The following is a 27,684-nucleotide window of genomic DNA, read 5'->3' as shown; positions in this document are numbered from 1 at the left end:
AATTCTCCCTAAATGGTAATGGCTGAAGGTATGGAGTGGGTACATCTATTGAAAATGTCTAAGAGAAGCTTGGTGAAGCTGTTTGTTTCCCAAAGCCAGTCAGTAAAGACCGCAGGAGGTGACTGCTTCATATGTTAAGATGGCAACATAAGACTGATTCAGATGTTAAGATAGCAACATAATACAGTTAATGAAATGAAAAGTGCAATAGAGAGCTTTAGCATTACACTTGATCAATTAGAAGAAATAATCTGTGAACTTGAAAGCAGGTCATTTGAAATTACCCAGTCAGACAAGAAAAAAAGAAGATTGAAAAGTAATTAAGAAAGCTTAAGGTATTTATGAGACATTGTCAAAAGAAGTGATACACAGATTGTGAGAGTCTCAGAAGGAGGAGAGAGAAAAAAAGAAGCACAAAGCTTAAAGAAATGATGTCTGAAAAATTCCCAAATCTTGGGAGACGTCTGGACGTCAGACATAAGACCCAAGGGTTCCCAAACAGATCCACCCAAAGATGACTTTACTCAGGCACATTATAATCAAATTGTCAAAAATCAAAGACAGTTAATTCTAAAAGCAGCAAGAGAAAAGGACTTATAACATACAAAGGAACTTCCGTAGGCAATCAATGGATTTCTCAACAGATACCTTACAGATCAAGAGACAGTGGGATGGTATATTGAAAGTACTGAAAGAAAAAAAAAGTCAACCAAGAATACTTTACCCAACAAGACTACCCTTCAGAAATGTAGGAGAGATAAAGCTTTTCCTAGACAAACAAAAGCTGGGGGAGTTCATCACCACTAGCCCCAATTTACAAAAGATGCTAAAGAGTTCTTGAAGCTGAAGCAAAGTGATACTACTATTAAAATATTGAAACATGAAACTATCAACTCATTGATAAAAGTAAGTTTATAGTCAAGAATATTCTGACACTGTAATGGTGGTGTATAAATCACTTTTACCTCTTCTACAAAGGTTAAAAGAGAAAAAGTGACATCTGCAAGATAGCCAAGTAGAAGACTCTAGCAATTGTTCCCCTCACAAAGATAGCCAGAACAACATATAACTTCATTTTAACAAAAATAACCGAGAGTGAGTGCCAGAGTGCATCAGAGGAGTAACAGAAACCCAAGTGGGCACAGAAACTCAAAATGGCCATGTAGAAAATGGAAGGAAATGACGGGCTTCCATTACACCAACCCCCAACTGGGACCAGCTAGGAACAAGGAGGAATTTCTCTCTACTTGGGAAAGGTAAGCAAGAGGATCTCAGCAGCCTGCATTAACTCCCTGGACCTTGCCACTGGGGTCCCCTGCATTAACTCCTACGGACCTCGCCACTGGGGTGGCTGCGAGTTAATGCAGCCTGCATTAACTCCTACAGACCTCGCCACTGGGGTCCCCTGCAATCCTCAAAGTCACTAAGCTTATCTGAGGGAGCAACCTAGAGTCCACATAACCAGGAACCAACACTGTACCCTGACACCTGAGGCTTACGCAACTAGTGTGCTATGCACTGTGGAATTGAAATTGCAATTGGAGTGTGCCTTGCTCTGGGGACAAGTAGCTCCCCTTCATTAACTGAGGCTAAGCAGCTTTTCAGCCACCTCATCTCAGTGGTTCAGCATCTCAAGACTGAGCTGTGAGAAACTGTTACACCCTTCCCTGTGGGCCAGGCAGAGGTGGAACTACTCTACCTTCCCCTCACCCCATCCATGCCCCCACCACCAGACTGGACCCAAAGTGGTACCCTGTCTCCTATGAGAACAGCACCTTAGCCAGTCAGAGCAATCACATCTCCTCAATGCCTCAATTTGAAGCAGCATCCCACATTCTAGCAGAATGGTGTTTAGACCACTCAGAATGCTCATTGTCCCCAGGATTGATCTGAAGTATGCTATCACGTTCTGGGAAATTGCTGCCCTGTCAGAGCTGAGTGCTTATCCCAAGGAAACATCAGTGACTAAGCTGAAACACCCCACCCTACAGGCCAGACATCTCATACCCTGCTTCCCTGGAGCTGGACTAGCCCCTAGAGTCTGTGCTGCAGAGACACATTTCTTTCTAGGGAGTGGATTAATTGTTGGGCTATTCTGATGCCCCCAAAGCTGAAAAGACAACTGTACTTTGCCATTCTGGGAAACTTGATGCTACGCACCTGCCCTCACAGAAAGTAAGATACAGATAAGCCTTACCATCCTAGGGTCTATGGTCACCACTACATGGTGTCTTATCCCCTGGTATCTGAGATGCCACTGAACTCTACTGGCTCAAGTTCCTTACTTCTAGGTATACTCTGCTTCTCAGGCACAAATCTCCAGAGTACCTTTTCTTCTCAGGAGTTGGGCCAGTGCTGTGCCCTGCCCCCACCCAGGGATAGAACCACAAGTACAACGCAGCCCTTCAGCCCAAGTGGATAGGGGTGTCTTAGAGTCCAGATCCTGGCTCTGTGGGCACTCTACATCCAAACCTGCCACAAAGAGTAAACCTGAACCCCCAAACCCAGGTACCACAAAGGATAGATGAAATGCTGAGCCTAAGATCTCACCCCACAGCCATTCCAAGACCCTGCACCAGGAACCCAGTGCCACTGCAGCTACTTGTAGGCCATGTCATACCTGGGAACAACAGGGATCCTCTTGATAAGTCTCCCTATTGTGGTGAAATTAAATATAGGAGGACCCCAAGAATACTTGACATTAAGAAAATTAACAATCCATACCACCACTGCCACAAACTTCTACAGCCTAGGCCACTGAGAAACCCACAGTTACTGCTGACATTAATTACAGCTGAAGAAGCTTCATGGACCCTATTCCATTACACTTATCTGTAAACAAAATTACCACGCCCTTCCCAACTGGTACACTAAAGCCCAACTGCAGGTGAAAGTATTTCTCTATGAAAACTACTCTACAAGATGTGGAAGAGGTGATTGTTCCAACAGGTGTATGGATCAATGCAGGGACACAAGAAACATGAAAAAGGAAGGGAATATGTCACCACCAAAGGAACACAAGTCTTTAGTAAAAGAACCCAATGAAAAGGAAATCAATGAATTTCCAGAAGAATAATTCAATGTAATGATATTAAGGTAACCCAATGAAGTAAAAGATAATACAGTAGATAATTCAGTGAAATCAGACAAAGAATTCATAATATGAATAAGAAATTTAACAAAGAGAAATCACTAAAATGAATCAAACAGTTTCTTCAACTGAAGAATTTGATTAATTAATTGAAAAGTACAGTCCAGGCCTTCAAGGAGAGACTTGATCAAGCAGAACAAAGAATCTCAGAACTTGAAGACGGGTTGTTTGAAATATTTTCTGCAGAAAAAAATAAATATAACAAAGGCTACAGTACTTATGGAACACCATTAGGCAAAAAAATATTCATATTATGGGCTTTCCAGAAGGAGAAGAGAAGGGAAAAGCATAGAAAACCTATTAATGAAATAATAGCTGAAAACTTCCCAAGGCTGTGGAGAGATATGGACATCTGGATCCAGGAAGTTCAAACATCCCCAATGAGACTTAACCCAAACAGGTCTTTTCTGAGGTATATTACAGACAAATTTTCAAAAGTCAAAGACAAAGAGAAAATTCTAAAGCTAGCCAGAGGTAAGCAGCAAGTCACATATAAAAGAATCTGTAATTAGACCAACAGCATTTCTCTGCAGAAACCTTATAGAACAGGAGAGAATGGTCAAAGTACCAAAAGAAGAAAAACAGTATCAGCCAAGAATACTATACCCAGCAACACTCTCCTTCAGAAATGAGGGAGAAAGAGTTTTCCCCAGACAAACACAAACTGAGAAAATTCATGACCACTCTATCAACCCTACAGAAATGCTCAAGAGAGTCCTATATTTGAAAGCAAAATACAATAATTGCTATCATGAAAGCACATAAAAATACAAAACTCACTGGTGGAGCAGATACACGAAGGAGAAATGGAAAAAGCATCAAACCTTATCACTAGAGAAAACTACCAAACCACAATAATAAGAGAAAAACAGGAGCAAAAGGATATACAAAACCACCAGAAAACAAATAACAAAGTGACAGGAGTAAGTCCTTAACTGGCAATAATAACCATGAATCTAAATGGATTCCATTTCCCACTTAAAAGATAAAGACATGCTGAATGGATAAAAAGCTGTCACCCAGTTATATGCTGCCTACAACAAACTCACTTCACCTGTAAACATACATATGGATGGAAAGAGAAGGCATGGGAAAAGATACTCCACTCAAACGAAAACAAAAACCAAACAAAGGTGGCTATTCTTATATGAGATAATACAGACATTAAATCAAAAACTGGAAACAAACACAAAGTCATTGTATAATGATGAATTCAATTATATCATGATGAATTCAATTATATCCTCCTTCCTGATCAATTCAGAAAGGAGGATATAATCTTTTTAAATATATATACACCCAACACCAGAGCATATAAATATGTAAAGGAAGATAAAGGGAGTCCTGTGATCAAGAATAAATATAACAATTATAAATATTTTATCTAAAGTGATAGACTGTAATACAATAATAGGTGGTGACATTAATACCCCACTCTCAGCATTGGACTGATCATCTAGACAGAAAAACAATAAACATTAGATTTAAACTGTAGACCAAATGGATCTCACATGCATTTATATAAATTTTTATTCAACAACTGAAGAATACATGCTATTTTCATCAACACATGGAACATTCTCCATGATATATTAGGCCACAAAACAAGTCTCAACAAAATTAAAACGATTAAAATATTTCAACTATTATTTGTGACCACAGGGGAATAAAACTATAATTCAGTAACAAGAGGAACATTAGAAACTGTACATATACATGGAAATTGAACAACGTGCTCTTGAATGACCAATAGGTCAATGAAGAAATTAAGAAGGAAATTTGAAAATTTCTTGAAACAAGTGAAAATGGAAACACCGTATACCAAAAACAATGGGATACAGCAAAAGAGGTAAATTTATAGCAATAAATGCCTACATCAAAAAAAATAGAAAGACTTCAATTAACCTAATGAAACATCTGAAGGAACTAGAAAGGCAAGAACAAATCAAACACAAAAAAATAGTATAGGGAAAGAAATAATAAATGTCAGAGTAGAAATGGACAAAATTGGCACTAAAAAACCAATACAAAAGATCAACAAAATGAACAATTCATTATTTGAGAAGATAAACAACAAACCATGGCAAAATAACCAAGGAAAAAGTGAAAAGATCCAAATAAAGTCAGAAGTGAAAAAACGAGACATTATGATACCACAGAAACACAAGGGATTGGGCCAGGCATGATGGCTCATGCCTGTAATCCCAGCACTTTGGGAGGCCAAAGTGGGCGGATCACCTGATGCCAGTTCAAGAGCAGCCTGGCCAACATGGTGAAACCCCGTCTTTACTAAAAATACAAAAATTAGCCAGGCGTGGTGGTGGGTGCCTGTAATTTCAGTTACTTGGATGACTGAGGCACGAGAATCACTTGAACCTGGGAGGTAGAGGTTGCAGTGAGTCGAGATCATGCCACTGCACTCCAGCCTGGGCAACAGAGCGAGACTCCCTCTCAAAAAAAAAGAAAAAAAAAAGAAATACAAATACGAAGGATCAATAGGACTATTGTGAACAATTATATGTCAATAAATTAGAAAACCTAGCAATAATGGATAAATTCCCAGAACCCTCCAAGATTAAATGTAGAAGAAATAGAAAACCTGAACAGACCAATTATGAGGAATGAGAATGAGTCTGTAACAAAAAGTCTTAAAAAAAAAAAAAAAAAAAGAGCTCAGGACCTGATGGCTTCACTGCTGAATTCTACCAAAACATTTAAAGAATAATATTAATTCTTATTAGCTGGGCATGATGGCGCACGCCTGTAGTCCTAGCTACTTGGGAGGCTGAGAGTCATCAAAAAAAAAAAAAAAAAAGAATAATATTAATTCTTCTAAAATTATTCCAGAAAACCAAAGGTTAGGTGATTCTTCCAAATGCATCCCACAAGGCCAGCATTACCTGATACCAAAACCTAACAAAGGCACAATAAAAGGAAATTATAGGTTAATATCTCTGATGAATATAGATTGAAAATTCTTCAACAAAATAATTGGAAAAAGAATCCAGCAGCATATTAAAAGGATTATTTACCATTATCAAGTGGGATCAAGAGATGTGAGGATAGTTCAACATACACAAGTCAGTAAACTTGATGCATCACATCTAAGAATGAAGGACAAAAACCATATGATAATCTCAATAGATCCAAAAAAAGCAAGCGATAAAATTCAACATATCTTCTTGATTTAAAAAAACTTTCAACACATTAGGTGTAAAAGTAATGTATCTCAGCCCAATTAAGACCATATATGACAAACCCACAGCCAGCATTATTCTGACAGCGTAAAAGTTGAAAGTTTTTTCTTCCTAAGATTTGGAACAACACCAGGATGCCCACATTCACCATTTGTATTCAACTTAGTATGGGAGTCCTAGCTAGAGCACTTAGGCAAGAGAAAGAAATTAAAGTGCATCCAAATTGGAAAGGAGGAAGTTGTCCCTGTTTGCAGATGACATCATCTTATATATAGGAACATGTAAAACCTCCACCAAAACACTCTTAGAACTGATCAACAAATTAAGTAAAGTTGCAGAATACAAAATCAACATGCAAAAGTTAGTATTGTTTCTATACACTAAAATAAACTAGTGGGAGAAAAAAATCAAGAAAGCAATCTCATTTACAATAGCTACTGAAAATTAGGAAAATATCTAAGAATAAATTTACCAAGGTGGTGAAAGATTTCTATAAGTAAATATATAAATGTTGAAAGAAATTGAAAATGATCCAAATAGAAATACATACCATGTTCATGGATTTGAAGAACAAAGCTGGAGGCATCACTCCACCTGACTTCAAAATATACTATAAGGCTATAGTAACCAAAACAGCATGGTACTGCCATAAAAATAGACACATAGACCAATGGAACGCAATAAAGAATCAAAATTTACAGCCAACTGAATTTCAAAAAAGGTGCCAAGAACATTCACTGGGGATTGGACAGTCTCTTTAAGAAATAGTACTGGCAGATAGACATTGGCAAGATGGCCAAATAGGAACAGCTCCAGTCTGCAGCTCCCAGCGAGACCAATGCAGAAGGTGGGTGATTTCTGCATTTCCAACTGAGGTAACCTGTTCATCTCATTGGGACTGGTTAGGCAGTGGTTGCAGACCATGGAGAGTGAGCAGAAGCAGGGTGGAGCATCACCTCACCCGTGAAGTGCAAGCAGCCGGGGTCTCCCTCCCACAGCCAAGGGAAGCCATGAGGGACTGTGTTATTCGGCCCAGATACTATGCTTTTCCCACGGTTTCTGCAATCTGCAGATCAGGAGATTCCCTTGTTGCCTACAGCACCAGGACTTTGAATTTCAAGGACAGCACTGGGTGGTTGTTTGGGCAGACACCAAGCTAGCTGCAGGAGTTTTGTTTGTTTGTTTGTTTGTTTGTTTTTATGCCAGTGGCGCCTGGAACCCCAGCGAGACAGAATTACTCACTCCCCTGGAAAGGGAGCTGAAGCCAGAGAGCCAAGTGGTCTCGCTCAGTGAGTCCCACTCCCATGGAGACCAGCAAGCTAAGAACCACTGGCTTGAAATTCTTGCTGCCAACACAGAAGTCTGAAGTCCACCTGGGATGAACGAGCTTGGTTGGGGGAGGGGCATCCACCATTACTGAGACTTGAGTAGGCAGTTTTCCCGTCACTGCTAAGGAGGCTGGGAAGGTCAGACTGGGCAGAACTCAACACAATGCAGCAAAGAGGCTGTGGCCAGAATGCCTCTCTAGATTCATGTTCATAGGGTATCTCTGAAAGAAAGGCAGCAGCCCCAGTTAGGGGCTTATAGATAAAACTCCCATCCCCCTGGGACAGAGCACCTGAGAGAAGGGGCGAATGTGGTTGTAGCTTCAGTGGAATTAAACGATCCTGCCTGATGGCTCTGAAGAGTGCAGTGGATCCTGACAAGCAGGATCCTCCCAGCACAGCACTAGAGCTCTGTTAAGGGACAGAGTGCCTCCTCCAGTGAGTCCCTAACCCCCATGCCTCCTGACTGGGAAAGATCTCCCAACAAGGGTTGAATGACTCATACAGGAGAGCTCCAGCTGGCATTAGGCCAGTGCCCCTCTGGGATGAAGCTTCCAGAGGAAGGAGCAGGCAGCCATCTTTGCTGTTCTGCAGCCTCTGCTAATGATACAGTACCCAGGAAAACAAGGTCTGGAGTGGACCTCCAGCAAACTGCAGCAGACCTGTAGAAGAGGGGACTGACTGTTAGAAGAAAAGCTAAAAAACGGAAACCAGTAACATCAACATCAACAAAAAGGACCCCAACACAAAAACCCCACCCAAAGGTCATCAGCCTCAAAGATCAAATCCACCATGTAGATAAATCCATGATGATGAGGAAAAACCAGTGCAAAAATGTTGAAAAATCCAAAAACCAGAATGCCTCTTCACCACATGATCACAACTCCTCTCTCCTTTCTGCAAGGGCAGAGAACTGGACAGAGTATGAATCTGACAAATTGACAGAAGTAGGCTTCAGAGGGTGGGTAATAAACTCCTCTGAGCTAAAGGAGCATGTTCTAACCCACTGCAAGGAAGCTCAGAAGCTTCATAAAAAGGATACAGGAGCTGCTAACTATAATAACCAGTTTAGAGAAGAACGTAAATGACCTGACAGAGCTGAAAAACACAACACAAGAACTTTGTAAAGCATACATAACTATCAATAGCTGAATCGATCAAGCAGAAGAAAGGATATCAGAGATTGAAAATCAACTTACTGAAATAAGGCATAGAGACAAGATTAGAGAAAACAGAATGAAAAGCAAGGACCAAAGCCTCCAAGAAATATGGGACTATGTGAAAAGGCCAAATCTGCGTTTGATTGGTGTACCTGAAAGTGATGGAGAAAATGGAACCAACTTGGAAAACACTCTTCAGGATATTATCCAGGAGAACTTCTCCAACCTAGCAAGACAGGCCAACATTCAAATTCAGGAAATACAGAGAACACCACAAAGATACTCCTCGAGAAAAGCAACCCCAAGACACATAATCATCAGATTCATCAAGGTTGAAATGAAGGAAAATATGTTAAGGGCAGCCAGAGAGAAAAGTCGGGTTACCCACAAAGGGAAGCCCATTAGACTAACAGCGAATCTCTTGGCAGAAACGCTAGAAGCCAGAAGAGAGTGGGGGCCAATATCCAACAATCTCAAAGAATTTTCAACCCAGAATTTTATATCCAGCCAAACTAAACTTCATAAGCGAAGGAGAAATAAAACCCGTTACAGACAAGGAAATGCTGAGGGATTTTGTCACCACCAGGCCTGCCTTAGAAGAACTCCTGAAGGAAGCACTAAATATGGAAAGGAAAAACTGGTGACAGGCACTGCAAAAACATACCAAATTGTAAAGACCATTGACACTATGAAGAAACTGCATCAACTAATGGGCAAAATAACCAGCTAGCATCATGATGACAGGATCAAATTCACACATGACAATATTAACCTTAAACGTAAATGGGCTAAATGCCCCAATTAAAAGACACAGACTGGCAAATTGGATAAGGAGTCAAGACCCATCAGTCCGCTGTCTTCAGGAGACCCACTCACATGCAAAGACACACACAGGCTCAAAATAAAGGGATGGGGGAATATTTACCAAGCAAATGGAAAGCAAAAAAAACAAAAACAAAAACAAAAACAGGGATTGCAATCCTAGTCTCTAATAAAACAGACTTTAAACCAACAAAGGTCAAAAGAGATAAACAAGGGCATTACATAATGTTAAAGGGATCAATGCATTAAGAAGTGCTGACTATCCTAAATATATATACACCCAATACAGGAGGACCCAGATTTATAAAGCAGGTTCTTAGAGACTTACAAAGAGACTTACACTCCCACACAACAATAGTGGGAGACTTTAACACCCCACTGTCAATATTAGACAAATCGATAAGACAGAAAATTAACAAGAATATCCTGGACTTGAAACTCAGCTCTGGACCATGGAGACCTAATAGACATCTACAGAACTCTCCACCCAAAATCAACAGAATATATGTTATTCTCAGCACCACATCACACTCATTCTAAAATTGACCACAAAATTGGAAGTAAAACACTCCTCAGCAAATTCAAAAGAATGGAAATCATAACAAACAGTCTCTCAGAACACAGTGCAATCGAATTAGAACTCAGGATCAAGAAACTCACTCAAAACCACACAGCTATATGGAAACTGAACAACCTGCTCTTGAATGACTACTGGGTAAATAACGAAATGAAGGCAGAAATAAAGATGTTCTTTGAAACCAGTGAGAACAAAGACACAACATACCAGAATCTCTTGGACATATTTAAACAGTGTGTAGAGGGAAATTTATAGCACCAAATGCCCACAAGAGTAAGCAAGAAAAATGTAAAATTGACACCCTAACATAGCAATTAAAAGAACTAGAGAAGCAAGAGCAAACAAATGCAAAAGCTAGCAGAAGACAAGAAATAACTAAGATCAGAGCAGAGCTGAAGGAGATAGAGACACAAAAAAAACCCTTCAAAAAATTAATAAATCTAGGAGCTAATTTTTCTAAAAGATCAATGATTTAGATAGACTGCTAGCCAAACTAATAAAGAAGAAAAGAGAGAAGAATCAAATAGAGACAATAAAAAATGATAAAGGGGATATCACCACCAATCCCACAGAAACCAAAAACTACCATGAGAGAATACTATAAACACCTCTATACAAAAAAAAAAATTGAAAATCTAGAAGAAATGAATGAATTCCTGAACACATACACCCTCCCAAGAATAATCCAGGAAGAAGTCAAATCCCTGAATAGACCAAAAACAAATTCTGACATTGAGGCAGTAATTAATAGCCTACCAACCAAAAAAAGTCCAGGACCAGATGGATTCACAGCTGAATTCTACCAGAGGTACAAAGAGGAGCTGGTACAATTCCTTCTGAAACTATTTCAAACAATAGAAAAAGAGGGTATCCTCCCTAACTCATTTTATGAGGCCAACATCATTCTGATACCAAAACCTGGCAGAGATACAACAAAAAAAGAAAATTTCAGTCCATTATCCCTGATGAACATCAATGTGAAATTCCTCAATAAAATATTGGCAAGCAGAATTCAGCTGCACATGAAAAAGTTTATCTACCATCAAGTCAGCTTCATCCCTTGGATGCAAGGTGGGTTTAACATATGCAAATCAATAAACATAATCCATCACATAAGCAGAAGCAGTGACAAAAACCACACGATTATCTCAATCGATGCAAAAAAAAGCCTTCGACAAAATTCAACAGGCCTCCATGCTAAAAACTCTCAATAAGCTAGGTATTGATGGAACATATCTCAAAACAATAGGAGCTATTTATGACAAACCCACAGCCAACGTCATACCAAATGGGCAACAACTGGAAGCATTCCCTTTGAAAACCGACACGTGACAAGGATGCCCTCTCTCACCACTCCTATTCAACATAGTATTGGAAGTTCTGGCCAGGGCAATCAGGCAAGAGAAAGAAAGAAAGGATGTTCAATTAGGAAAAGAGGAAGTCATATTGTCTCTGTTTGGAGATGACATGATTATATATTTAGAAAACCCCATCGTCTCAGCCCAAAATCTCTTTAAGCTGATAAGCAACTTCAGCAAAGTCTCAGGATACAAAATCAATGTGCAAAAATCCAAGCATTCCTCTACACCAATAGCAGACCAATAGAGAGCCAAATCATAAGTGAACTCCCATTCACAATTGTTATAAAGAGAATAAAATACCTAGGAATACAACTTACCAGGGATGTGAAGAACCTCTTCAAGGAGAACTACAAACCACTGCTCAAGGAAATAAGAGAGGACACAAACAAATGGAAAAACATTCCATGTTCATGGATAGGAAGAATCAATATTGTGAAAATGGCCATGCTATGCAAAGGAATTTATAGATTCAGTGCTATTCCCCTCAAGCTACCATTGACTGTCTAAACAGAACTAGAAAAAAACTACTTTAAATTTCATGTGGAACCAAAAAAGAGCCTGTATAGCCAAGACAATCCTAAGCAAAAAGAACAAAGTTGGAGGCATCATGCTACCTGACTTCAAACTATACTACATTGCTACACTAACCAAAACAGGATGGTACTGGTACCAAAACAGATGTATAGACCAATGGAACAGAACAGAGGCCTCAGAAATAACACCACACATCTACAACCATCTGATCTTCAATAAACCTGACAAAAACAAGTAATGGGGAAAAGATTCCCTATTTAATTAATGGTGCTGGGAATACTGGCTAGCCACAAGCAGAAAACAGAAACTGGACCCCCTCCCTACACCTTATACAAAAATTATCTCATGATGGTTTAAAGATTTAAAAGCCAAAACCATAAAAAGCCCAGTAGAAAACCTAGACAGCACCATTCAGGACATAAGCATGGGCAAAGACTTCATGACTAAAACACCAAAAGCAATTACAACAAAAGCCAAAATTGACAAATGGGATCCAATTAAACTAAAGAGCTTCTGCATAGCAAAAGCAACTATCATCAGAGTGAACAGGCAACCTACAGAATGGGAGAATATTTTTGCAAGCTACCCATCTGACAGAGGTCTAATATCCACAGTCTACAAGGAACTTAAACAAATTTACAAGAAAAAAATGACCCCATCAAAAAATGGGTGAAAGGTAACAACAGACACTTCTCAAAAAAGACATTTATGCTGCCAACAAACATGAAGAAAAAGCTCCTCGTCACTGGTCATTAGAGAAATGCAAATCAGAACCAAATGAGATACCATGTGACACCAGTTAGAATGGCGATCATTAAAAAGTCAAGAAACAATAGATGCTGGCAAGTTTGTGTATAAATAGGAATGCTTTTACACTGCTGGTGGGAGTGTAAATTAATTCAACCATTGTGGAAGACAGTGTGGCAATTCCTCAAGGATCTAGAACCAGAAATTCCATTTGACCCAGCAATCCAATTACTGTGTATATACCTAAAGTATTATAAATTATTCTATAAAGACACATGCACACGTATGTTTATTGAAGCACTATTTACAATAGCAAAGACTTGGAACCAACCCAAATGCCCATCAATGATAGACTGGATAAAGAAAATGGGGCACATATACACCACGGAATACTATGCAGCCATAAAAAAGAATGAGTTCATGTGCTTTGCAGGGACATGGATGAAGTTGGAAAGCATTCTCCTCAGCAAACTAACACAGGAACAGAAAAGCAAATACTGCATGTTTTCACTCATAAGTGGGAGTTGAACAATGACAACACAGGGACACAAGGAGGGGAACATCACACACCAGGGCCTGTCTGTGGGTGGCATGTAAGGGGAAGGAGAGCATTAGGACAAATACCTAATGCATGCAGGGTTAAAACCTAGATGATGGGTTGATAGGTGCAGCAAACCACCATGGCACATGTATACCTATGTAACAAACCTGAATGTTCTGCACATGTATCCCAGAACTTAAAGTAAAATAAAAATAAAAATTAAAAAACTGCCATCTGCAAATAAAAAAAAAGAAATAGTGCTGGAAAAACTGTATATCCATATGCCAAAAATAAATCACCCCATCTCTTTTTTTTTTCTTTTTTTTTAATTATTATTATACTTTAAGTTTTAGGGTACATGTGCACAATGTGCAGGTTAGTTACGTATGTATACATGTGCCATGCTCGTGTGCTGCACCCATTAACTCATCATTTAGCGTTAGGTATATCTCCTAATGCTATCCCTCCCCCCTCCCCCCACCCCACAACAGTCCCCAGAGTGTGATGTTCCCCTTCCTGTGTCCATGTGTTCTCATTGTTCAATTCCCGTCTATGAGTGAGAACATGTGGTGTTTGGTTTTTTGTCCTTGTGATAGTTTACTGAGAATGATGATTTCCAATTTCATCCATGTCCCTACAAAGGACGTGAACTCATCATTTTTTATGGCTGCATAGTATTCCATGGTGTATATGTGCCACATTTTCTTAATCCAGTCTATCATTGTTGCACATTTGGGTTGGTTCCAAGTCTTTGCTATTGTGAATAGTGCCGCAATAAACATACGTCTGCATGTGTCTTTATAGCAGCATGATTTATAGTCCTTTGGGTATATACCCAGTAATGCGATGGCTGGGTCAAATGGTATTTCTAGTTCTAGATCCCTGAGGAATCGCCACACTGACTTCCGCAATGGTTGAACTAGTTTACAGTCCCACCAACAGTGTCAAAGTGTTCCTATTTCTCCACATCCTCTCCAGCACCTGTTTCCTGACTTTTTAATGATTGCCATTCTAACTGGTGTGAGATGGTATCTCATTGTGGTTTTGATTTGCATTTCTCTGATGGCCAGTGATGATGAGCATTTTTTCATGTGTCTTTTGGCTGCATAAATGTCTTCTCGAAGTGTCTGTTCATATCCTTTGCCCACTTTTTGATGGGGTTATTTGTTTTTTTGTTGTAAATTTGTTGGAGTTCATTGTAGATTCTGGATATTAGGCCTTTGTCAGATGAGTAGGTTGCGAAAATTTTCTCCCATTTTGTAGGTTGCCTGTTCACTGTGAGGGTAGTTTCTTTTGCTGTGCAGAAGCTCTTTAGTTTAATTAGATCCCATTTGTCAATTTTGGCTTTTGTTGCCATTGCTTTCGGTGTTTCAGACATGAAGTCCTTGCCCATGCCTATGTCCTGAATGGTAATGCCTAGGTTTTCTTCTGGGGTTTTTATGGTTTTAGGTCTAACATTTAAGTCTTTAATCCATCTTGAGTTAATTTTTGTATAAGGTGTAATGAAGGGATCCAGTTTCAGCTTTCTACATATGGCTAGCCAGTTTTCCCAGCACCATTTATTAAATAGGGAATCCTTTCCCCATTGCTTGTTTTTCTCAGGTTTGTCAAAGATCAGATAGTTGTAGATATGTGGTGTTATTTCTGAGGGCTCTGTTCTGTTCCATTGATCTGTATCTCTGTTTTGGTACCAGTACCATGCTGTTTTGGTTTCTGTAGCCTTGTAGTATAGTTTGAAGTCAGGTAGCGTGATGCCTCCAGCTTTGTTCTTTTGGCTTAGGATTGACTTGGTGATGCGGGCCCTTTTACAAAAATCAACACAAAATGGACTAAAAAATGTAACACCCAACACTATGAAACTGGTGGACAAAAACATAAATGTTTCAGTACATTTTTCTGGGTAAAGGTTTTATGGAGAAGACCTCAAAGGCATAAGCAAGAAAGGCAAATATAGACAAATGGGATTATATCAATCTTAAAAGCTTCTGTATTGTTAAGGAAACAATCAACAGAATGAAGAGGAATCTGGCAAAATGGGAGAAAGTATTTGAAAACTATTTATCTGACAAGAGATAAATGTCCAGAATATATAAGGAACTCAAACAATTCAACAGTTAAAAGAAGAATCTAATTAAAAAAGGAGCAAATGAGCTGAATAGACATCTCTAAAAGAAGACATACAACTGGCCAAGAAGTATATGAAAAAATGCTAAACATAAGTAATCATTAGAGAAATGCAAATCAAAACCACAGTGAGATCCCATATCACCCCTGTTTTAATGACTTTTATCCTAAAGACAGGCAATAATGGATGCTGGTGAGGATGTGGAGAAAGGGGAACCCTCCTACACTGTTGGTAGAAATGTACATTAGTTTAGCCACTGTGGCGAGCAGTATGGAAGTCCTCAAAAAATTAAAACTATAACTATTTTGTTTTCAAAATTTATATGAAAAGGGACAAGAAGAGCTAAGACAATCTTGCAGAACAACTACACTTGGAAACAGATACTACCAGGTCTTAATATTTACTGTAAAGCTATAGTAATTTGGTTAGTATGGTATTGGCCAAGGAAACAAGCCAGTTAAACAGAATAAAGTTTGGAAATAGCTCTACACATACCAGACTTTCATATAGAATAAAGAAAAATGAATTTTGATCTCTACCCAAACTACTCTCATATGTAATTTCTGCATTGATTGCATATCTAAATGTTAAGGTAAAGCTTTTAGAATAAAACTTGAGGGAAGAAGTTATGAGCTTATAATAGGCAGGATGGCTTAAACAGCACATAAGCACTAATCATAAACGAAATAACTGATAAACTGGGCTACTTCAAAGTGAAAGAACTTATGTTTTTAAGACATCATTAAGAAAGTAAAAAGACAAGCTATGGAATGGAGAGTATATTTGTAATCTTGCAAAAATCTAGAATATATGAAGAATGTCTTCAAATTAATAACTAAAACAATTACCCATTAGAGAAACAGGTCACTTCACAAAAGAGGGTATTTAAAATGCTTTGTAACTGTAGAAAAGACTGTTCAACTTCATTATTTATCAGGTAAATGGAAATTCAAACCACAATGAAATACTACTATATCCACTGGCTAGAGTGAAAAGCATAGTTCCAAGTGTTGACAAAGATGTGGAATAGCTCTCATATACTGCCTGTGGGAGAGTAAATGGGTAAGATTATTTCAGAAAATTGTTTGACATTTTCTTCTAGATCTGACTGATACAGACCTTATGAGTCATCAACTCTACCTATAGGTATACCCATCAGAAATGCCTATACCAATAAGACTTTTTCAAGAATGTTTGTAGCAGCACTATTTATAATAGTCAAATAATGAATAACCCAAATACTTCATTTAATAATAGAAAGCATAAATATATTGTGGCATACTTGTAAAGTGAAATAGTATATGTCAGTAAGAATGAACTAACCAAAATTACTCACAGCAGTAAGAATGAATCTCACAAACCCAGTGATAAGCAAAAGAAGCCAGACATAACAGAAAATATACTGTGTGGTTATATTTTTATAATGTTTTTAAAATAGGGAAAATGATTTCCTGCTGTTAGAAGTCAGGATTTGGGTCCCACATGGAGCCTGGGGGTAGTGACTTAGGGGGTTGGGGGTTGTTGGTCATATACATAGTTCTCACTTTTTGCAGTACCATGTTAACTGAAACTTGTGTGTATCAGAACTTTGTCCTTACTTGGATTTGATGTTTCCACAGAACTGTGCAAAATGAAGACACGTATACCAATATGCAAAGTGAAGAGTACTTGTATTCTGTTGCTTGATTTGAGTTCTGGTTACATGAGTATATTCACCTTGTGAGAATTATTTAGCTGTATACTTATAATTTGTACTGTCTTCTGTATGTATGTAGTACTTGAATAAAAACAGTATTGATTATCTTCCTTTCATCTACTCATTCTTACCATTCTATGCCTCTTTCATGGTATGTCTTTATTATTATTATTGTTCCTTGCTTATTTGCCTGTCTCTTCCTATAACTCTACAATCCATCCAATGGATAAGGACTATGAATTGTTTGTTCATCTTTGTATTATTTACTGTACCTCCCATGGGCCCTTACACATAGTAGGTAAATAAGTATTTACAGAGTAAGATGTTAAAAATTAATTAAGTGAAAGTTTAGAATTCAGAGGCTTCTTTGAGTTATATTTTTAAATTACTCTTTAATATGTATGTGATCATAAATACTTTCTCCCTTCAAAAAGCCAGAACATTACAGATGCTTTTAGTGATCCCTTTGAGCACCTTTCTTCTCTGTCCTATTTTCTTCTTTCCACCCCTAGAAATAACTTCTTTGTTTTTTATGATATATATATTTTGATACATGTGAATTTAATTAATTTCTTGAACTACTTATGGGATTCTATTGTATCATTTTTTTATTTATTCTGTTAAAAGACATTTTGTTAGCTATGTTTTATAGTAAAGGCACCACTGAAAAACCTCGTACATCTTGTGTTTAAATGTTTCTCCATATGCCATAGATACAAAATTTCTGGTCATGTTACGAATGCTGTAGGTCTTTTAACTTTGCTTTTGGTGTCTTTAGCTGTATAGAAGTTTTAAATTTGGATGTTGTAAAATGTGTCAGTCTTTCCATTTATAGGTTTTGCCCCTGGTGTCTTCCAGTTAACAAATGTAATTTGAGCAAAAAAGTATGGCAGGCGCTGCTTGGGATATTTGCAAACAAAACAGACAAAAATTTCTGCATTTGACGTTAAGAAAGCATTGTCTAACTCAAGGTCAATAATGCATTTTCTTGCAATAATTGTTAAAATTTTAACAACATTTGGATTTTTATCTATATTTTTCCATTTAGTATGTGCTAGCAGCTAATTTTGTTTTGTTATCCAGTACTATTTGTTGGATAGCAGTATTGTGTCCATTCAATTATAATTCTTCTTCTTTTATATACCACATACCTATAAATGCTTGAATCTATTTCTGGGTTTGTTATACTGTTGTGTTTGTTACTGTACTATAGCATACTGTTTAAATTGCTATAGCATTGTGGTGTTTTGCTATGTAGTAACCAAGTTCTTCCCTCTTTCTTTTTTCTTTTCCTTTTTTTTTTTTTTTTTTTGGTGAGATTATCTTGGCTAATTTTTCATACTTATTCATGGAACTTTAGGATTTATTTAAGATCAAGTTTTATAAATTATTCTATTGGAACTTCATTTTTGAGTGCAATGAAGTTGTAGTGAATTTTAGAGAGCTGACATTCTCAAAATATTGACCATTCCACACATACATTAATGTTATAGTACTATGTTTGTTTAGATTTCCTTTTATATCCTTTAGTAAAGCTAATTTTCTCAATAAGCTCCTGTACCATTTTTTGTTTGCTTTATTCCCAGATATTGTTTATCATAGTAGTGAATAGGATTTTTTTCGGTTACATTTTCTAATTATTGCTGGTATTTGAAAAAGCTACTGATTTTTTTTTTAAGTGTTCATCTTCTGTCTGGTGACTTTTCGTGTATTATCTTACTAGTTCTAATAATTGGTAGATTATACTGAGTTTTTAGGTAAATGGCCAAATTGTAAATAATAATAGCCTTCCATCTTGCTTTTCAACCTTTAAATTATAATTGATGTAGATTTCTGGCAGATATTTTTATCAAATTAAGAAAAAATCCTCAAATTTCTAATTTGCCAGTGGTTTTTATTGTGCATGGGTATTAAATTTACCAAATGCATTTCAGTATAAATTGAGATTATTATTTTTTTCTCTCATTTTGAATTACATAAATAGAGTTTCTAAGATTATGAAAATTTAATTGCATTTAATATTATATCACTATCAATTTTGGCTAGAATGATGTGAGAACACATTTTAAGATGTACATTCTTTTATAGAAAGCTGTCTGCCAAGGAGAAGGAGACGACACATTTGAAAACCTAGTATTTGACCAAAGGTAAAGTATTACCAGAATAATATCATTTTCTTCATTATATTTAATTATTATTAGCATAATTCAGTATCAGGAATGTTTGTTTTATGGTCTGCTGTTATTAAACTTAAATGCTTTGTTCTTGAATTGACAAGAAAAAGCAAGTATTACAGAGTCTACAAAATTAGTTCTCAGACAGGAGCGACTTTACCCCTGTTTCCCCAGGAGATATTTGGCAATGTCTAGAAACATTTTTGTTTGTCACTACTATGGAAAGTGAGGCTGCTGCTGCCATCTAATGGGTAGAGGCCAAGGATGCTGTTAAACATCCTTCATTGCACAGTCTAGCCATCCCACAACAAAGAATTTTTCAGTCCAAAATATTAATTGTGCAAATATTTAAAATTCCTGGTTTTGGAAAAAAGGGAAAAGTTTTTATTGCATGAGTAAACTAAACATAAAATTTTTATGTGTAATTTATTTCACTTGTTATATATTTATTAAACTAGATGGGACAGAATATGCTATATTTTTATTGTCTTTTTTTAGCTTTTTAGCTCCTCTTGTTACTGAGTATGATAAACACCTAGGAGAACTAAATGGGCAGCTGAAATATTATCAGGTATGAAATCATAGTTATGAGGCTTTTGTAATATTTTATTATGAAAATAAAAAGTAAAATAGACTCCCTCTTTTTAAAAAGACATTGATGAGAAAGAGAATATTTGCTGTAACTAACCAATTGGTGGCCCTATGTAAATGTGTGTGAATGTATATATGTGCATATGTTTAAAGATTCTCTTCTAGCTGGGTGCGGTGGCTTATGCCTATAATTCCAGCACTTTGGGAGGCTGAGACAGGAAGATCATTTGTGCCTAGAAGCTTGAGACCAGCCTGGGTAACGTAGTGAGACCCCATCTCTTTTTTTTTTTCTTTTCTTTTTTTTGAGATGGAATCTCACTCTGTCACCAGGCTGGAATGCAGTGGCGCGATCTCGGCTCTCTGCAACCTCTGACTCCCTGGTTCAAGTGATTCTCCTGCCTCAGCCTCCCGAGTAGCTGGGATTACAGGCGTGTGCCACCATGCCCAGCTGATTTTTGTGTTTTTAGTAGAGATGGAGTTTCACCATGTTGGCCAGGATGGTCTCGATCTCCTGACCTCGTGATCCGCCTGCCTCGGCCTCCCAAAGTGCTGGAATGAAGTTAGCTGGGTGTGGTGGTGTGCACCTGTGGTCCTAGCTACTCAGAAGGCTGAAGTGAGAGAATTGCTTGAGCAGCCTGGGAGGTCGAGGCTTTAGTGAGCTGTGGTCAAGCCACTGCACTCCAGCCTAGGCAACAGAACTGGACCTTGTCTCAAAGAAAAAAAATATTCTCTTCAGTTTTGTCTTTTAATTCAGTGTTTCCTTGCTCTTGCTGTCTTGCATGAGATATTTCTTAGGTGCTTAGAAGAATCTCTTAATCTCATTATTGTTTGCTTACATCTCTCTTTTTTTAACCTAAAACTGTCTCGCATCCTTTCAGACCTTCCTCCTTACCTCATTCTATCTGCATCTCCCATTACTTGTAGAATGGATTATCATTTTGGGTCCCAGGGCTTATGGAGAACTAGAATAATAGCACAAAATTGTTTAGGGTACAATTTGAGTTTCAGTGAGCTACGTGTTTAGAGTATGCCTAATATTTATAATGTGTTTCTTTGATCTGAAAATGTCTTTTAACATTTTCCCCTAGAATTTTGACCTAATACTGGGATAACCATATAATAGAAGTATTTCTTAAATAGAACTTATATGACTCAAGCTAAACCTATCAGGAGGCAATGACCTCTCTCTATTAGAGCTTGAATATACTCATGATTGGATTTGGTTTAGATACCAATTCCTGGATAAATGCAGTTGTAGCAAGGGTGGCAGGGTTGGCTTGTTCATTAATGCAAATGGAACAGAGTATAATGACTTTTTATTAAAGCAGCCTGGCCAGGTGTGGTAGCTCACGTCTGTAATCCCAGCACTTTGGAAGGACAAGGCATGCAGATCACTTGCGGTCAGGAGTTCAAGACCAGCCTGGCCAACATAATGAAATCCCATCTCTACTAAAAATACAAAAATTAGCCAGGTGTGGTGGCACACACCTGTAATCCCAGCTACTTGGGAGGCTGAGGCAGGAAAAATCACTTGAACTTGGGAGGCAGAGGCTGCAGTGAGCCGAGATCGTGCCACTGCACTCCAGCCTGGGCAACAGAGTGAGATTCTGTCTCAGAAAAATAAATAAAATATATTAAAGCAACCCCTGAGACTGATTTCCTCAGAATCAGCCTGTGTGTGTGGCAGACACTAAGCACTTTCTCCCTTACTTCCTTTTCTTTTTATGCATGGACATGAAGGGATCCTACTGTGTACTTTCAAGTGTAGCACATAGTAGGCCCTTAAATATTTAATGAATGATTAAATGCCAGGGCTTATGGGAATAAGATGATTAGAGCTAGCTTAATAAGCCCTTATTTATCAATTAATGCATTGATATGTAGCTTTACTAAAAGAACACATAATGCTTCCAATTTCTAAAAATAAAATTAGGTTCTTTCACTGCATTTGAAATTATGTAGGCTTTCATTTCCAAGGTTATTTCTCAAATACATAAACAAAGTTGTCCTTTAGACCCAAATGTCAAATAAAAGCATTTCATTAAAATTATAGTGTCTGTTTTATCATAAGGTCTTCCTGGTCTTTACTGTGTATTTTTTAGCCTGTAGTTATTTAAATTTAGGACAAGCACAGTAATGTCTTTTAATCTTCCTAGCTGACAATTAAAGAGCAACAGAAAGCTCTCTTTTGCACAAATGATATTTTGCTTTTGTTTTCAGGACTAGTGAATTTAAAGTTGCTGCTGAATTTACTCTCTCTAAATTCCTATAATAACATATTATGTACTTTGGTTGTTATAGGATAGCTAATTATCTTGAAATTAAATTCATTTAAATTTTTTACAATCTGATTCATTTATTTCTTTATTCAGCCATTTTACTAAGATGTTTAACTTTGTTTTTCTATTTTGCATTCTTTACCGCCAAAAGTTGATCACTTAATTAATTACAAGAGAGAAATAAACTATGCTAGAAAGCCTGAGTCTTTGATGATAAAAATAATTGCTCCTTCTTTTAGCGAAAAAAAAATGTTGACAGCTAAGAATGGTTGCTCAGATAGATGTGATTGATTAGAAGGATTAGTTCTTATGACTTATTGACCTAGTCAAAAAATACTATATCTCCAAAGCAGGAAAAGTAGCACTGCAATTCTCTATATGGACGATTTTCTGCCAGAAAATATAAATAGTAGGGAAGAATTTGATGATGTGAGAAATACTGTATGGATTTCACTTCCTTCCAAATGTAAATATTTTGAAATATTTTACAGTAAGGAATTTATAGTGAGAGCGTTACAATCCATCTTTAGTCTTAGCTAGTGAATATATCTTGCATAATTATTTAAGAGTAATAAATATTCTTTAAGATGCACTGATAGTTTTGCAACTTTTAAAGATCAGTTTATTGGCTGCAGTGGGCTGTGATCGTGCTCTCACACTCCACCTTAGGAGACAGAGTGAGACCCCATCTTAGGGGAAAAAATTATTTAAAAACTATAAAATTAAGATAATGGCTACAATAAATCCAAACCTCTTGCCATGGCATTCTTAAAACCCTGTACCTGTCTTTCCAATTTTATCTCTCACTGTATCAGTCCATATATGGTCAGTGCTCAATTATCTGGTAGTGAATTAATCCATGTTGGTTTAATTGTGTTTCAGGCCTAACAAGGACCTTGGAAAAGTTCACCTTTCAAACCAAATTTATAGTTAGAATTTGCTATTCTGATCTCCTAGACCAAGCTTCCTTGATCTTCTCTGGTTGAAAGAGAGAGAAAAAGGCTGGCAGAACTGCCTGTTCCACCTGGCCCTTGCGAAAGTGTACTCCAGGATAAGCTTCTCTCCTTTAGCCTAGGAAGCACAATCAAGACTAATACACAATCATGAATTAGTTACCGTTTTAAGTGAGATTTTGCATGCTTTTACATGTAAATTCAGGGTTGTGTGTGTGTGTGTGTGTGTGTGCGCGCGTGCTCTCTCCATTTGCTCATTCACACTTACTGAGAGTTGACTACTTATTTTTTGCTATTTTGCTTTTACTCATATTTTCACCAACTTTAAATGCTTTCTTTTCTTTTGAAATCCTAACATCTTTTTACTCCTTCAGAGAACGTTAATCAGACCTTCATTTAATTCCCTTTCTGGTGTGCATTTTATTCTGCCTTGTATTTTAGTTAGGATTTTTTTTAACCATCTTTCCTACTATTTTTCAATGAGCATGTCTGTTTACCTTAGCACCTTGTATGGTACGGAGAGTTTAGATAGTTAATGAAGGTGGTGAATCAGAAACTGAATGAATGACTGCTAAAAAAGACCTCCATTTTCTTCTTTACTGTTAGCATTTTACCTTTTGAAATACTAGAAAAATATACATGCTTATATGGGCTTCACCTAAACTGAGGTGAATTAACTAAGATATACATTCAAGATACAGGAACCATCTGGTATTTGTTATAGTGACATACTCCAGAATATCTTTCATCTGTTTTTCACAACTACAAGTCATAGGAATTACATTTATAAACATTTCTCACCATGTTACATAAAATATTTCTATTTTATTTATATTCTACTTAAAATGAATGTTTTATTGTGTTCTGTTTATTAGTAAATTATCCATATTAATTATCCCTTTGTTATAAATAAAGAATAAGTCTTTCTTATCTGTAAACTAGTGTCAGAATCTGATTGCTTACATGAGTGGTCTACTTAATGGAGATCTGATTGTCTGCAAAATGTATTGCCACACCATATTTTATTCTTTCAGAAACAGGTGGGTGAGATGAAATTACAACTTGAAAATGTCATCAAGGAAAATGAAAGGTAAATCAATTAACTATTGGTTTTATCTTTTATTATTGTCTTAGGTAACTTTTATTTTTGTTTTTTGATATTTGATAGCTATAGTATTAATAGTTAAGAATGTGGACCCCGGGGCTGATTTTCTATTTGACTCCTGGCTCGATTACTTGTTAGCTGTGTGACCCTGGACAGGTTACTTCCCTTTCTGCTTTAGTGTCCTCTTCTATAAATCAGAGATAATAATAGAACCTATTTCATAGGGCTGACTGTAAGGGATAAAGTAAGTACTTGGAGTAGGGTACAAAATAATCACCTTACCAATATTAGCAATCAATAATGTAGTATATAATATATATGTATGTTAGAAAACATATTGATAAAATGAAAACTTTTCAGCCTACCACTCAGCTTGAATGTTAAAATGTTGCCAGTGCTGGTGCATCTATCCATGTTTTTCTTCCATTTCCCATCCTTCTCTTTCTCTCTGCCAGAGATAAACACTATCTTGAATTTTGTGTTTATCATTCCCTTGCTTTTACAGTTTTTTTATAGGTATGTGTATCTCCAAGCGATATACTTTTTAGTTTTATATTTTTAAAGACTGTATAAAAACGGTATCATCTAGTGTTCTAGGACTTACTTTTTTATTCAATAACATACACAAGTGCAAGAGTTTCAAGGAAGGAAGTTGCTGGATTATAGGTTATATGAATATCAATTTTGCAATATAATATCAACTTAATTTCCAAAATAGGTATACCAATTTACATTCTTACCAGTGATATTTATGAGTTTATATTGATCTATATCTTTTAATACCTGTAGCTCTTGTTAAGCTTAATTTTCATCATTTTGACTGTTAAATACTTTTTTATTGTTGTTTTAATTTGCATTTTCCTGAATACTAATATTGTTGACTTTTTTTTTTTTTGAGACAGAGTCTTGCTCTGTCTCCCAGGCTGGAGTGCAGTGGTGCGATCTCGGCTCACTGCAAGCTCCGCCTCCCGGGTTCGTGCCATTCTCCTGCCTCAGCCTCCCCAGTAGCTGGGACTACAGGTGCCCGTCACCACGCCCATCTAATTTTTTTGTATTTTCAGTAGAGACAGGGTTTCACCGTATTAGCCAGGATGGTCTCGATCTCTTGACCTCATGATCTGCCCGCCTCAGCCTCCCATTGTTGACCATTTTTATATGTTTATTTACCTATATGGTTTTCTTTTCTCATAAAATGCTTGTTCATATATTTTCCCCATTTCTACTTATCTTGTTCTTATTAAATTGCCAAAGTGCATATGTGATCTGTATTCTGAAAATTTGTTGATGTGCTGGTCAGTCTCAACACAGTAAACAATAACCATTCTAGAAATTTGAAACAAGAAAGGATTTAATTCACTTACATTTAAGTGCTACTAAATCATTAGTTTTACAGTTACACCTCAGAGACTATAATCCTGAGGTTAGGAATTTATGGTGCTACCACCATCCCTGGTGCTACCACCATCCCTATTACTACCATGGCAGCATTATTTCCATAAAACTGGAGACTTGATATTGGAAAAAGGGCCATAGGATATTGACTACAAGAGACATTTTTGTCTATCCAGTTTTACTTACCAGCCACCATATCAACAGAAAAAATGGTCTCAGCTCACTTCTACCTTTTATATCTCCCTTAAATGCCTCTCACTGGTAAAATTTTAATCTTATCCACAACTTCAGCTGCAAGACATCTGGGCAATGTAGTTTTGGACTTTCCGCCCCTGGGACAGAGGCCAGAATATGGAAGGGAACAGAAATAAATAATGAGTGCCAGTGGTTCATACAACACATTAGATAATAGGTGTTTCAAATGTATATTCCCAGATTGTGGTATGTTTGATGAACAGAATTTTTTTTTCTTTTTTTTTTTTTAACTTAAAGTAAATCTCTCACTCTTCTCCTGTGGTTATTGTTCTTTGTATCTCCTGTAAGAAGTCCTTTCTCAGCCTAACGTCATAGAGATCTTCTCTTATATTTGCTATTAAAAAATGTTTAAAGCTTTTCCATACCAAGTTTCTTAACTTTAACCCATAAAATTCATATAACTGGACTGAAATCTGATACATCATTTTTTGTTGACTTTTAACTAGAATAAAAATCCAAAATTTTTTGAGTTCTAAATTTGTTCAAAACATGGGCTCTTTTAAAGTTTGACATTCTTTTATTTGTATTTTTCTATGTTATGTAGTAATTTTATTTTAATTATATTTATTTTTATTTTAGTGTAGCTATATTTAAATTAATACCTGCTGTTCCTTAAAATTACATAGCACACCCACGGAATTGTCTTGCCTTTGGCTATTTCATGATTTTCTCTCTTCCTTGTATTTTCCATTAGTTTTCTTTCCTTCTGATTTCCAAAAACTTCATATATTTAAGCTGTCAGTGTTTACTGAAGTGCAAAATAAAGTACATCTTTTAATTGGGCTTTTAGTTTTTCTCATTTATTTTTGTTTTTTTCCCATGGGAAATTTTTTTTAATCTTAGTATTTTATGATTTACTATTCTTTTCCAAAATACTTATTAAGCAGGAATGTACTCTTCCTAGTAAAGAATATTATAAAGATTTCTGAATCACCAATATACTTAGATAAAGCTTGTATTTTAATGTGCTGAGAATAGACAAGGTATTTTATGGTTGAGATAATCATTTAATTGTTTCCTATATTGGACTTTATATTATTCCTTTCATATGCAGGTCTTTTGAAGCCAGTCTTTAAAATCTGCCTTCACCTATTTAACGGTAATTCAGTCATGTCTCATGAGTATGTTTATTCCTAGTACAATAGGAAAGTGTAAAAAAATGGATTCTAAGTTTATTAAAGACACTTTTGGTAACTTCAAAGTGTTAATCAGGTTTTAAAGTGAACTCTACTAATTATGTCATTAAGAAACATCCTACTTTTAATTATATATTGTGGCTAAGGACTACAAAATCAAAAGAATGTATTATTTTTAAAGAAAATACCTTATATATACATGGACAGGTTTAAATAATGGAAGGTAGCAATGGTGTGGATTATGTAAAAGTATACAATTTCAGATTACTGAATTTTGGAAAAATTTTAATACTTACATTTACATATCAGAGTATACTATCTGCGAATTTACTACAATAGGAAATAATGAAGTCATTTTATAAAACTCAGACTGAGGAAAATGTAAAAAAAATACATATTATTATTATTATCATGCTCCCTTCCATTTTTAAATCCTTGAAATGTATTTCATGTTGAGATTATAGAGGTTTTTGTTTTGTTTTGTCTTGTTTCTTTCTCAATACTATTTTTTCCTCCTCTCATAGCTTTCCAGAGGAAGGAAATTGAGTAAGATAATTGAATAA

General features: G+C 36.6%; 1 protein-coding gene across 18 annotated transcripts in view; it reads left to right on the top strand.

Moving 5' to 3' along the window:
- The window catches only part of SCLT1 (sodium channel and clathrin linker 1), a 223,338-nt gene that overhangs the window by 30,240 nt on the left and 165,414 nt on the right, over positions 1-27,684 (top strand). For 14 of the 18 annotated variants that reach the window (XR_010156701.1, XR_010156700.1, XR_010156698.1 and 11 more), the window contains 3 exons: positions 19,325-19,383; positions 19,909-19,981; positions 24,268-24,323. The exons of 1 other annotated variant lie outside the window; for it this stretch is intronic. Coding sequence is in view for 12 of the 17 variants with exons in the window: in XM_063809861.1 (XP_063665931.1) it covers positions 19,325-19,383; positions 19,909-19,981; positions 24,268-24,323 (188 nt within the window). In the remaining 5 variants the exon portion in view is untranslated. Of the gene's footprint in view, positions 1-19,324; positions 19,384-19,908; positions 19,982-24,267; positions 24,324-25,240; positions 26,447-27,684 lie in introns of those variants that run through there. 3 more of the 18 variants (XM_063809870.1, XM_063809869.1, XM_063809867.1) reach the window with 2 other exon arrangements.

The sequence above is a fragment of the Pan troglodytes genome, chromosome 3 (genome assembly GCF_028858775.2).
Source record: "Pan troglodytes isolate AG18354 chromosome 3, NHGRI_mPanTro3-v2.0_pri, whole genome shotgun sequence".
Taxonomy (NCBI): Eukaryota; Metazoa; Chordata; class Mammalia; order Primates; family Hominidae; genus Pan; species Pan troglodytes.
The sequence above is the reverse complement of the archived record's forward strand: the minus strand, read 5'-3'. Positions and strand labels throughout refer to the sequence as shown.